At 46.4% G+C, this 13,478-nt stretch overlaps 1 protein-coding gene across 2 annotated transcripts in view; it reads left to right on the top strand.

Moving 5' to 3' along the window:
* Tgfbr2 (transforming growth factor beta receptor 2) overlaps positions 1-13,115 on the top strand; it is a 98,302-nt gene extending 85,187 nt beyond the window's left edge. For both annotated transcript variants that reach the window (XM_028886524.2, XM_028886525.2), the window contains 2 exons: positions 7,504-7,631; positions 10,198-13,115. In XM_028886524.2, the coding sequence (XP_028742357.1) occupies positions 7,504-7,631; positions 10,198-10,377 (308 nt within the window). In that variant the 3' untranslated portion in view covers positions 10,378-13,115. The remainder of the gene's footprint in view (positions 1-7,503; positions 7,632-10,197) is intronic.
* The last annotated feature ends 363 nt before the right edge of the window (positions 13,116-13,478 follow it).

Below are 13,478 nucleotides of genomic sequence, written 5' to 3'. Positions count from 1 at the left end.
GCCCCCTCTGGGGAATACAGCAGGCACCGCGATGTATTCATCCCCAGCCAGCACTGGCCCACATGCAGACCGACCCAAACCCTGGTCACTTGGACCTCAGCACAGAAGCTGACACCCAGCGGTCAGTGAGCAAGGGTTTGACGCAGAGAGCTCCTTCTTGAAGAAGTATCGAAAGAACAATGGGCCAGGCCGAACGGAACAGGGAAGGAGGCTTGGAGAAACTTCAGGAAGACCAGGATGGAAACCATTTGCTTTGACTGGACTCCAAGACAGCACCATTTGGAAAGAAAATATAAAACCAGAGGAGCGCTGCCTTAGGGGACGCTGTCCAAAGACAGCCACAACAGCTGTGAGGCAGATGCTGATGGCCAAAGCCGTACCCATGCTGTCTGGGGGCAGGTCTGTGCTGATGCAGAGAAGGGCAGGCTGTTTCCCTTCAGAGGAGCTGGGGGACCTCCTGAGAGCAAGGAAGAGCAGCAGCGGCTGGTCCTCAGCAGGGGGAAGGGAAGGAAGAGAAAGTTCCAGGCAGCAGAAAAACAAAGGTCTCTTAGAGAAGGTGTGTTTTGAACAGTGTGGGGACACAGGACATTCAGTCCGAGAACTCTCAGGATGGGCTGGTTTAGCTGTGGTGGAGACATCTGCTGTAGTCTGAGCACCCTGGATCCCGCAAAGAGGAACCTGAGTAAACAGTGCACTGGTGCCATGCCAACCCCATCCTCCCCTGCTGTCTGCCCATCCTCCCCTGCTGTCAGTGGTTAAAGAATAGGACTGTCTTGTTCTTTCTCCACCCCCAGCCCTACCACTGCCCCACCTTTCCCAAAGCCAGAATACACAAGTGTTTGGGTACACTGCAGGGAAATCATAACAGTTAAGGGGATTTCTTTTTAATTAGTAGTTTTTACATAGCTTGTTTAGAAATTACCAACTGTCTCCATCTAGCAGACCCTAAAGAGCCCTTCCTGAGGGCTTATGCCAGAGAGGACCTCACCAAGGTTGGCAGGAAGGGAGACATTTGTCAGGTTTTCAGTGGGTGGGGTATCCCCTAGCAGTGCATGCTGTGGACAGGATTGGGGGAGCACTTTCTGAAATGCCAGGTGGAGAGAAGAAAGTATAATAACTTCTTAACAAGACAAGGCCAGTCTGCAGGGTCCCTGAGATTCCAGGAGCAGCTCGGAATCCTTTGTTTTCCAGACTCACTTTTCTTTTCTTCTCTCTCTCTGTCTGTCTCTCTGTCTCTTTCTCTGTTTTGTTTTTCAAGACAGGGTTTCTCTGTGTAGCCCTGGCTGTCCTGGAACTAGATCTGTAGACCAGGCTGGCCTTGAACTCACAAGTACTGCCCCTGTCTCACCCCCCCACCCCCCACCTCCCCCCTCCAGGAGAGCTGGGATTAAAGGCCTGCTCCAGGCAGCCCAGCTGAGCCTCTGTTCTTAAAGGTGAACTGCAGGTGTTGGATCACATCCCTCCAGAGTGCTCCTCAGCATCCTCCACCTGGCTCTTTGACACTCTTAAAACATGCTGAGACACCTCCATTCATGTTCCCTTACCATGACCCAGCTCCCACTGCCCTGGCACATTTAAAGCCAATGTGCTTAAGGTGCTTGTTTCAGACCCGCTATAGGATAAGGAAGGACCCCAGAATGAGTCTAAGTGACTTTACATTTTCATGAAATTATTTGTCGAGGAGGCACACGTATGCCATGGGGTGCTTGTAGAGATCGGAGGACTCTCGCCTTCCACCACGTGGCTCTCGGGATGAATCTCGGGTCTTCAGGCTTGGCAGCAGAGGCCCTTACACCCTGAGCCGTCTCAGGACTGGACCAGGTGACCTCAATAGCAACGCGGTATAGCTAGAGATGCCCAGCTGGCCTCATTTTTCCTACAGTTCATTTCTGCTGTGCTTTGCTGAAGCCTCTCTCCATTGAACTGAGGGCAACTCACCTGATCTTTTATGAAAAGTAAATCGAGAAGTGCTCACTTATAACCAATAAGGTAATGGTTTAAGCACCGTTTAATCTCACCAAAGCCACCGTTGTGGAAGTGATGAGAGGAGATTGGGTTTTTCTAGAAACTTTCATTTAGTGATTTTATGGGTTTAAACATGTGCATTTTCTAAAATACTTTAAGCACCGATAAGAAAGATAAGTAGATGGGCGGAGTCCATGTGACTTTAGCTTTCACTGAACAGGTGGACTGCAGTCTTCCAGGCTGGAGATACCAGGAGCCAAAGCAGTTCAGGCCCCCAGTACGCTGTCAGTCCTCCATGCTGCTCCGTTCCTAGGACTATTTCATGTATGGTACAGAGTATGAGATTCCCTCAATGGCCGTCAGTGCCCATGCACCGAGCACAGGATCCCTGCCTGGAAAACTTCTCCCTCAGAAGTCTGACCTCGACCTTGTTTCTCAGAGTTCAGGTTTTAACTCAGGGGTCTGCTTCCTTGTTCCGAGTTAAGGGTGGATCTCTGCCAAAATCTGAAGCAAATTTGAACCAAGGAGCATTTAGAAAACCCAGGAGGGAATGACTTTCCGTGCATCGTTCATGTCCCCAGGTTCAGAGAACAGCAGATGGGATTGCCTGAATAGCCACAAAAGGAGTAAGCAGGACCTCTTCTTTGGTGCCCAGAGCAGATGCTAGACACGTCGGCTGGTGGCAGGTATCCACACAGCCAGATGTGAGTCATCTCGGCACACTTGTGGGACACGAGAGAAGAAAGCAAGGCCAGAAGTAGGGTGTTCAAAATGAGGGGAAAGACCCCAGAGAGAAGAATCAACAAAACCCATGATAAGCAAAAAAGTGTAGCATGTGTTGTTATCTGCCGTGGAAGCATATAGTGAGCAAAGGTGGCGTTTTCAGGGGTTAATAAAAGTTCGGTTTGAAATGTGTGCAGAAGGATACAAGGTGGCTCAGACAGTGGGGGCACCAGCTGCCACGCCTGAGCTCTTGAGTTCAAGTCCCAGGACTCAGATGGTGGAAGGAGAGAGTGAGCAACTCCCACAAGTTGTTCTCTGACCTCTGACCTCAAGAAGTGCACCAGAGCTTGTGCGCAGATGAATAAATAAACAAATGTGATGTGCGCACTTCAAATCCTGCCCCCACCCCACTCCTAACCTGAGCCATTACTGAGTGATGATTGATTGACTAATTTTTGAAAGGGTCTCACTTGTAGCCCAGACTGTCTGCCTAGAGGTCTCTGTGTAGCCCTAGCTGGCTTCAGATTTACCATGTCCCTCGGCCTCAGCCTCCCCAGTGCTGAGATGACAGGTGTGCACCACTGTAGCCTCTGAAAGGTCACTTTCAAGGGACAGGCACCCACCAGTTTGGATCACATGATCTTCTTTGACACCCCCCACCCCTCCATTTTTCCATTTTAAACTTAGAAGCAGCATCGCCCTCAGATCCTCCCGGTGTGGCACAGACGGTTGTCTCTGCCAGCGCCTTGCGGATGAATGACCCTTGACCTCCCTTCCCTATTTTAGCCGAAGAGAGGAAGTAGGACTTTAGAGCACAGGAAGTCTTACAGCTCCCAAGGTCTCAGGAAAAACAGGGGAAACTTGGTTAAGCTTTCCCTTGCTTTGGGAAAAAATGTATGCCTTATCTCCTTTTCCACCTGAGCATCCATTACATCATCTCTGCAGCCACCTTCTCCCGTTCTCCTCAGAAGCCTCCTTTGGCCCACACTGAACTTAAACATTAAAGTAAGTGCTGTGATTGACAGCTGTGGCCAAAGCAACTTAAGAAGGGAAAGGTTTATATAGACTCATAGTTTGAGGGGCCAGTCCATCATGGATACAGGAACATGAGGTGACTGGTGGTCACGTTCTGTGTCCATCGTCATGAAGCAGGGAGGGAATGTATGGATTCAACTGGATTTCTCCTTTGTGCCTTTTGATTTAGTTTAAGAATGGAGCCCATTGGATGCTGTTGCACACATAAGAACAGGGTCCTCTTACCCTGAACCTCAAGAACACACCCAGAGGTGATTCTCCCAGATGATCCAAGTCTGTCAAGGTGACAATGAAGAGGAGCTATCACAAATGACTTTGAGGGTTCGAACTTGGAGTGGAATAAGCTAGCTTGAGTCAATGATTCAACCATGAAAGTGTTTGCTTTGCTCTTTGGGCCTGGCAGCCATGAGGTGGACAGTGGGCCAGAGTGTCATCTTGATATTTTCCTCTCATTTGTTGCAATGTCCTGCCTGTCGTTTCTGAGCATGGGCATGGGATTGTGGCTTCTGGAACACTCTCTAAAGTGTTCCCTGGGAAGGAGAAAGCAAGGAAGCCTTCTGGACAGGCAAAGGCACTTCATCAGATCCCCATAATGCTGTAATGTTCTGAGCATCCTTTCTACTTCTCAAGGAAGGGCTTTGCAAGCTCCTTCATGGTGGAGTGGCAGTTATCTTCATATAGGAAGCTAAGCAGACAGAAACCAAAAAAGAAAGAAGGAAGCTCTTCATGGACAGCTGGCTTGGACCAGCATTGCCAGAAGTAGGACCCAAGTGAAGATTTGCAGGCCATTGTTTATTGAGGAGCAGGTCTCATGGGAAGCAGAGACAGTCAGGGAGAAAGAGCTGAGCTGTGATTTCTACACCATTCAGAGAGCCTGGCCTCAGCCTTGTCTCACAGAAGCTCTTAGAGTGGCTTGTAGAGGCAAGAAGAAGATTGGACTAGTCAACACACATGTCACCTTGTGACATGGCTGCCACTGGTGGGTAGGTGTCATGTCCAGGCATCCCCAGGCTGGGGTATTTCCACCAGCCCAGTATAACTCTGCAGAGAAAGGGGAAAGATCGAGGCCCGTTGTCAACACTTGAACTGCTCTGGAGGACGTGGCTTGGTAAAGGGTGTCTAGTCAGGCAAGAAAACAGCTGCAACAGCAGCGAAAGAGTTAAAAACGGAGGGTCTGTGGCCCAACGCAGCATAGAACGAGCAATTTATATGTCACACAAACCTCATGCCATCTTGACCTGTCTGTTGGGTTGGATTGGACCATGAGATAGTGTGGAAGGGACGATGGTGGTCCCTCGGTCACTCCATTCACTGCAGAGGAAGGAGGTGATGAGCATGGTGTCTCCTCTGGAGCTGGCTCTGACCCTCCTGGCTTCAGCTCTTGCTTGAACTCATCCCAGTTTGTATTTACTGGGTGCTGTCTGCGTATAAAGCAAAGCTGGAAGCACCAAGCAGAGAAAAACACAAAATCCCCCTCAGTCTTCAGCCTCAGCATCAACAGTCTGATGGCGGATAGGGAATAGGAGAAAGAAGTGGTGTTTACGTACCCCACAAGTCAGATTTCAGAATTTACCCTAAGACCAGTGTGTAGATGAATTTCTTGGGATGTTTGAAATCAAAAGGGGACAAAGAGGGTTTGTGTTCATCTCAATGTCATAAATGCAATTGCATTCTAAAATATAATAAGAGAAAATTAAAAATCTATGAAAAATAAGCTACTAAAAATACCCTGTGGGTATTGATAACAAAGAAGGAGAACATAAAGTTAGGAACAGGGGAGGGGTCACTGGGGAGAGTTAGAGAGGTGGTAGTAGATGGATATCATCAAAATGTAATGTATAAATATATGAAAATTTCAAAGAATAAATAGGAATACTATTTTTAAAAATCAGCCAGCAAATAAAACAATAAAATAAGATCCTGACAGCTTTTCTACCGGGGTGAGGCTGAAAAAAGCAGACACAACTCCTGGGAAAAAGAAAGAGAAAAATAAAACAGGCTAGTCCTCTTTCAATTCCATTTGACCACGGAAGCATCTTCCATTCTTAGCACAGAAGGCAAAGTACTGACATTTTTGCTCATTAAGGAAAATTATCAAGTTAAAGGCCAAAGATCCTGCAAACTTTTGGGGAAAGTGTGGACTGTAGCCCAGCCTTCCCCTTCAGTACACACACACACACACACACACACACACACACACACACACACACACACTTTCCTTCAGTGGTGTTGGTGATTGAACTTGAACTCAGGACCTTGTGCATGCTAGGCAAGTACTCTACCACTGAGCTACATCCCAGCCCCAGAACTCTCTCATCTTCCCCCTCTGAAACTGTATACTGACTATAAGTGCTAACCCCACATTTCTATCCCTTCTCCCTGATATTCATCTCCTAACCCCTAGATAGACACCATTCTCTCTTCATCTCTGTGAATTTGTCTCTAAGGAGATTTAGCCCCTTCTTACTGCCATAATGCAATCCTTGCGGCTGAGTCAGTATTGATAAAGGAAAAAGCTTTCTGTTGACTCAGGGTTCTGGAGACAAGGAAATCCAGCAGTGCAGCCTGGTGCCGCTCTTCTCCCCACCACAGGGTGAGGAGACTGGCTGGTTTTGTCTGGATAGGTTCTCCCTATGTATCCTAGGCTAGCCCTGAACTCATGACCCTCATGCCTCAGCATCCCAAGTGCTGGATGAGACCTTGTACTGCCACAGCAGCTTTAAACTGGCTGTAATAAAAGATGCACTCTCCAAACAATCCATGGAGGCATTAGCCTGATCCATGAGATGGATCCATGGTGATCCATGAGATTTATTAGTGAAGAACTTCCCTCAGCCAACTAGGAAGGTCCTACCTGGCCCTCCATATTGGTGCCTCATGATGGTGCTGAATCTCCAGTGAGTTCTGGGGAGACATTATGTGGAACCACATAATATTTGCCCTTTAGTATCTGACTTACTTCCTTTAGCAATGTCTTCAGGAACCATACAGGTTACAGCCTCTTTCAGAATTTTGACTTTGTAGGGCTGATGTTCCCATAAAATTGAACACATTTTGTTGAATCTGTTTGTATACCATGGGCCTATGGAGGACCAGAAGAATTGTAATACATGTGGCTTTTAAAAAGATTTTATTTTTTATTTTTGTAATTATGTGTAACTGTATATGAATGTGTGCCTATAAAGATGTGCACATGAATGCAGTGCCTATAAAGGCCAGAAGAGGGCATCAGATCCCCTGGAGCTGAAGTAAGTGAGACCCCCCCAACTTGGGTGCTGGGAGCCAAACTCTGGTCTCCTGGAGGTGCACATGCTTACTGCTGAGCTCTCTCTCTCTCTCTCTCTCTCTCTCTCTCTCTCTCTCTCTCTCTCTCTCTCTCTCTCTCTCTCTCTCTCTCTCTCTCTCTCTCCATCCCACGATATGTAAGGTTTTCCCACCACCAAAGAACCTCTTTCCTTCCTTAGAAACAGTATCCCCTCATTGAGCATGCCTGCATTGATGGGAAAGCTGGGTCCCTGTCTGCCTTATTCCCTAGGTATCAGCTATTAGCATGATGCCTAGAAGGACTGAACCATCACCAGTAGAATATTTCCCAGCATTCTTCTACCACCACCCCTTCCTTCTCATTTTATCCACTATCGTTAAAAGTGTTCTAGCAATGACAGGTTCATCCTGCCATTATTTCCTCATATTATCCAGCCAGGCACTCACCAAGCACGTGTCTCCGGCCGTGTGCTGCCCTATGCTTAACTGGCCTGTGTCTTCCTGTTTTCTTCACAGAAGTGAAAGATTATGAACCCCCGTTTGGTTCCAAGGTGAGGGAGCACCCCTGTGTGGAGAGCATGAAGGACAATGTCCTGAGAGACCGAGGGCGGCCTGAAATCCCCAGCTTCTGGCTCAACCACCAGGTAAGAAGTGCTGGCTTTGAAAGGTCAGAAGGTGCATGCAGGGAAGTCTGCTTGTGGGCCATAGAGAATTCTGGGAGATGGAGCTTAACTCTGAGTACAGGGCACCCGGTTCTCTGTAAACCTGTCAGGTTTGTGTCCCTAAGGAAAATTTCAATATAAGTGGATGACCCTGTTGTCGTAAGTTGCCATCACCAGGCTTATACAGCATACACAGAGAGTTTTCAGATGACTACTGTAAGACACTGGCCACTGTTCCCAAGCCCTCTTGATTCAGTGCTAAGATACTTTGCTAGCTGTGTCTGCCATCTACTCCTGCGCCTTCACATCAGGAGCCTCTATCTCATTCCCTCTGGGCTCCGACTTTATTCTGCTGGGGTTCTTCACCTTCACAAAGAAATACTTTGCAGTTGGAAACAAGCAGGGTTGTCCAGTAGCTGATGTGCTTGTATCTTCTGGCTGTTCATGGAGATGAGAGGGAAGCCTGTATGAGCATGCGTGGGAGGCCGGGAAAGCAATGAAGAAGAGCTTGCTGGTAAAGGAGGCAGAGGCCAGCCTGTTGAGTGACATCCACACCACTCTCTGTCATTCCTTCCAAAGAACTGGAAGTTAAGGCTGCTCATAACAGAGGTTGGAAGAGAAGAAGAAAAATTAGGTTGTGAATGTGAGAAATTGACCACATGTGTGATATACTCAAGGAAGAGCCTCAGTGAACAGAGCGTTTTTCTCTCTCTCTGGAAGAATGACTCTTTTCCACCCAGCAAAGCCATCTATCGCTCTCTTGGATGAAGTCCTTCATCCTTGCTGGCCATGGGTGCATAGGTTTGCCTAAAGGCACAGGGAATTCAAGTGAGAACCAGGAACAGCAAGCCAGGCTCAATCAGGAAGACAAATAGGGCAGGAAGCCTGTTCAGAAGCCAGTCCTGGCCCAGAGCCAGCCCTGTGATCAAGGGGTAGGTAAGCCAGGCTTCCCAGGGTCAAGGTCTTCACCAGACTCTCAGACAAATTGTCTTTGGTTCTAAAAATACAAGACTGTTTGAAAAAACTCAGGAATTAGAAGGTGCAGGAATGGTGTGTTCTGTTGAAACTCAGTCACCATCTCTTGAGGTCTCTCCTGTGAAGCTCTTATAATGAAGCCGTTATTCATTATGATAAAATTCTGAAAAGAATTTGCATAATACATTTTTTTCTCTTAATGAGATTTGTTGCCCTATTGATTTCAAGGTAATGCTTAATATTTAATTTAATTTACTGCCTGTAATTACTGTGTCAAAACAAAATAAATGTTTCTGGTATAGCAACAATAACACTCTACTCTTAACAGGGCCATCAATCAATACCATCAGTTAGGTGAATTATGCAATTAATTCCACATCAAGAACTGGGGGTGGGGGAACTCCCCAGATGTTGTAAAAGTTGCTGGTATTGACAGGCAAGTGCCAACTCCCCACAAGAGTGTTAGATGTATCTGTCCTGCCTGTATGGAGGTCACCAGGGGCAATGCTGGCCTCTACATGGAAGGAGCTGATCCTATTTCCACCTCTCAGACTATTTACTTACCTTCTGATTTTCTGAAAGGACTTAAAATAGTAAGAGAAATCTTTTTGATGAAAAATGAAATGCAGCCTGTAGAAGAGCACTTTGCTATCTGGACCACCTTTCCTACATAGGGGTGAGGCTCAGTGGGTGGAGCTGTCTTGGGGAGGACAGGCTATAAAATATCTTATAGTCAGGTATATTTGGCATACAAAGGCAGCCATGTCAAAGGGCCTAGCTTAATGTCAACTGGAGATGACTGGGACATCTTGGGGCCACCCTTGGCAGTCCTGGGAGCAACTTCTGAGTCTTTCTATGAGCTATGGACTTTACAAAGTGAACCCAGGCTAATGCCTGTCCCACTCTGGGCTTGGGTGTTCAACCCTGCTCAAACAGAAGAGTACCTATGATCTAGCCATGTTACATTCTGAAAGTAAAACTCCAAAGGCCGAGAAAGGCAAGGGAAAGAGAGAATCCAGCCTAAGGTGGGAAATGGGGGTCTTTTAGAGCCTGTAATAGATATATTTCTTACAATCTATACAATGTGTGCCACCAAGGGTGGATCCTAGGTACTGGAGAGATGGCACAGTTAGTAAAGGCTTTGCAAATGAGCATGCAAACCTGAGTTTGGATCCCTGGTACCCATGTAAAGAGCTTGGTGCCGTGGTGTGCACCTGTAAGACAAGTGTGGAGGAAGACATGACAGAAGGATCCCAAGTCAGTGGGCTCTGGATTCAGTGAGAAACCCTGTGATCAGTGAGCTCTTGGTTCAGTGAGAAACCCTGTGATCAGTGAGCTCTGGGTTCAGTGAGAAACCCTGAGATCAGCTAGCTCTAGGTTCACTGAGAAACCCTGTCTCAAAAACTAAGGTGGAGAGTGATATCACCCTTTGACACACATCTTCAAACACATGACCACTTAGAGAGACTGAGTCCTACTCTGATAGGACATCATTTGATAATGATATATTGATGCTAATTTCATGGAGACCACTCACTGATGATGCCCTTGGGACCCCTCCCTTCCTCTGCAGGGCATCCAGATCGTGTGTGAGACATTGACAGAGTGCTGGGACCACGATCCTGAGGCCCGCCTCACAGCCCAGTGTGTGGCAGAGCGCTTTAGTGAGCTGGAGCATCCGGATAGACTCTCTGGGAGGAGCTGCTCCCAGGAGAAGATTCCAGAAGATGGCTCGCTGAACACTACCAAATAGCTTTTTCTGGGCAGGCTGGACCAACCCTCTAGAAGCTGCCCTCTCACCAAAGACCAGAGGCAGTGGGATGCTGTCCTGACTGATGCTTCTGGAAAACCAAGGACTTGCTCCCTTCTTCCTGATAGCTGCTCCATGTTCAGAAACAACCACAGCAACAGCAACAGCAACAGCAACAGCAGCAGCAGCAGCAGCAGCAGCAGCAGCAGCAGCAGGGCCTAAGTGAAAGAGAGCATTCTATGCCTTGGACTTTGTCATGGCATAAGCTGTATTAGCACTTCCTCAGGAAATGAGATTGATTTTTACAACAGCCAATAACATTTGCACTTTATTAATGCCTGTATGTAAATATGAATAGCTATGTTTTATATCTATATATCTATATATGTCTATATCTTTCTATCTATAGCCATACTCTGCATGGAGACAAAGAAAAAGATCAAATGTTCCCGGGAAATTATTTTTTATTGGAGAGCTCCAGAATGGAGCAGAAGGGGCTCGGGACAGCATTAGCACTTGACAATCACACACGCAATGGTCCCCTGAATGTGGGGTTGGGGGGACAGTTGCATGAGAAGGATCCATGCCTCACAGACTGCTTTGGCCACAAAACACTTCATTTTGCAATAATTTTCCTCTACATGAGGGTGCTTTCCTAGCCAGGGAGCTAAGTTCCAGTCCACCCCTATGCCCCAGGGTCTCCCATGTGCCTTGCTTTTCATTTTACCATGGACATTCAAGCCTAATATCTGACTTGTGAATCTTCAGGCTTAGCCTAGGAACTTGGCCCCATCTTTCCACTTTCATAAACTGCCGGAATCAAAGAAGACAGTTTCCTCACCCATAAAATTGTCCCACCATCTACTCATAGATTGTGTCCTTTGATTTTCTTCTGTGCCTGAGTTACTATTATTCATTCCCAGCTGTTATCATTTTTTTTTTATTGTGTCATACCCCACATCCAGCTCCGCTGGCTCATTGTGTTTAATTTTTGTCACTCTCCTGCTGGCATTTCTAGCTTGCCATGATAGCACCAATGGGTTCTATCTTCCCAGGTTCCCAAATGGCAGACAGGATTTGAATGACACACTCTGCCCATACTATACAACTGTGTCTGGGGACACTTTGAGACCATATTTTGCTTGGTCAGCACAATGTCTGAAAAAGTTGAGCTTCATTTTAAGTATTTGAGATGTGACAGAAAAATCTTAATTCTAGATAAGGAGGGAAGGGATTCCTGGGTCCCTCTCAGAGGGCATCATTTACAGCAAGAAGGTATGACTCTGTGACACACAGCTGCTTCATTTCTCACTGGTAAGCAGTCACTTTTCACATTACCCACACCCATCCCAGTGTGGAAATGAAAGCTACTCCTAGTCAAGAACCATTAAGAAATGAGCATTTGGAAGCTAAAAAAATAGGTCAGCAAATAAAAATGAGTGCTTTACATGCAAGAGAACATGAGTTCAATCCCCCAGAACCTATTAAAACAGCCATGTTCATTGGAAGACACTTGTAATCTCAGCACTGGGGAGGTGAACATCCCTGGGAGCTTATTGGTCAGCTAAGAAGATTCTGTCTCCAAAGCAAGGTGAACAAATAACATCTATCCTGACAAACAACATCTATCTTTGACCTCTGACCTCCAGACATACATGTACCACATGTACATCCTCACATGCATACACATGCTAGAAATGTGCATTCATGCCACCTCGCTTTGGTAACATGTTAAACTGCACATACCTTGTCTGATGTTATGATTTGAAGCTGACCATGAATTGGACCTCAGAGGACCTCCTGTGCATGATTCCCATTAGGTCAAGTCTCTTTTGTATGCACATTAAGTTCCATTTGTCTCTGCAAGGGAAGCTCTCTGCTCTTTCTTTATGGTTCTTGGTCTCTGCATGGTCCTAACCTTTGCAGAAACTATGAGCGAGGATTTGAATAGGGGACATACAAGAGTCCTGTGAAAAGTCTGGGAATATGTGTCCACTTGGATGAGCGCAAAGAATGTGCTTTAATAGGAAGCTTGTTAATCCACCAACAAATGTGGATATTGCAAGCAACAGCTTCTTTTTTAAAGTGTGTTTTTGAAGCTACTTATTTTCAACCAAATAGGAACATGATTGAAGGACCACCAAGGAGCCTTTTGTTCTGTCTGGACCATGGAAAGCCTCAGATCACAGGGGTTTTAGGATACATGGTCAAGTTGGGGGTGGGACAAAAATCTACGTACTCCGCCCCATGGACGTGTGCTGTGCAACACCTTGGAAATCCCCCAAACCCACTTGCACCTTAGGGCTTCCTGATGCCCTCCCAACAGCTGTTGTGCACCGCCCTCTAGCGGTGAATTTGTAGAATACCGGTCCACTAGTGGGATTTCTAGGGTTCAAAAGTGATCTCACTTCCGGGTCATCATCAGAAACTGGAACACAGTATCATGTTACTGTGGCTTGTTTTGTTTATGTCATTTTTTTTTATCTTATTCAAGAAAAAGACCAAGGAATAACATTGTTGTCATTCCTAAAAATGTTGACTTTTGTTCACTACTCTGCATAAAGGGAAGGTTTTATTCTTTTATTGAACACTTCAGCCATACTCATGTATTAAAATAGGAATGTGAATGCACAATATTCTTTTTATATCAAGATCTAAAGCACTTATTTTCATTCTATGCCATTTGTCTTTTATATAAATAAAAATGTCTAGTAGATCAAATAAATCAAAAGTTCATGGACGATCTTGGTTGGCTCTTGTTGCTATTCCCAGTAACTCAATCACTTCCCACACTGGATTATCCTGTAGCATGGCAGAAAATGTCATTGAGAAATCCTCCCTGACTTTTTCACACAGGTTGTCTTTTCACAGTGTTGCAAGTGAATTTTTCCTGTGCAAGAGCACACACCGTGTCCTGTCTGCTCACCTCAGATTACGGCGCCAGTGACAAACCAAAGTACTGGTCTCCTCAAAGGCCCATTTGGCAAGCAAGCGAGTTAGCATGCTTACTTATGGAGTGTGGTACAGGGTGAGTTAGAGGGGTGTAAATGAGCCACCGAAGAGTCTCACCCCGCATGGATGATGGCTTCCCCAAAGCTGCTTAG

Source organism: Peromyscus leucopus, chromosome 7, assembly GCF_004664715.2.
Source record: "Peromyscus leucopus breed LL Stock chromosome 7, UCI_PerLeu_2.1, whole genome shotgun sequence".
Lineage (NCBI taxonomy): Eukaryota > Metazoa > Chordata > Mammalia > Rodentia > Cricetidae > Peromyscus > Peromyscus leucopus.
The sequence above is the reverse complement of the archived record's forward strand: the minus strand, read 5'-3'. Positions and strand labels throughout refer to the sequence as shown.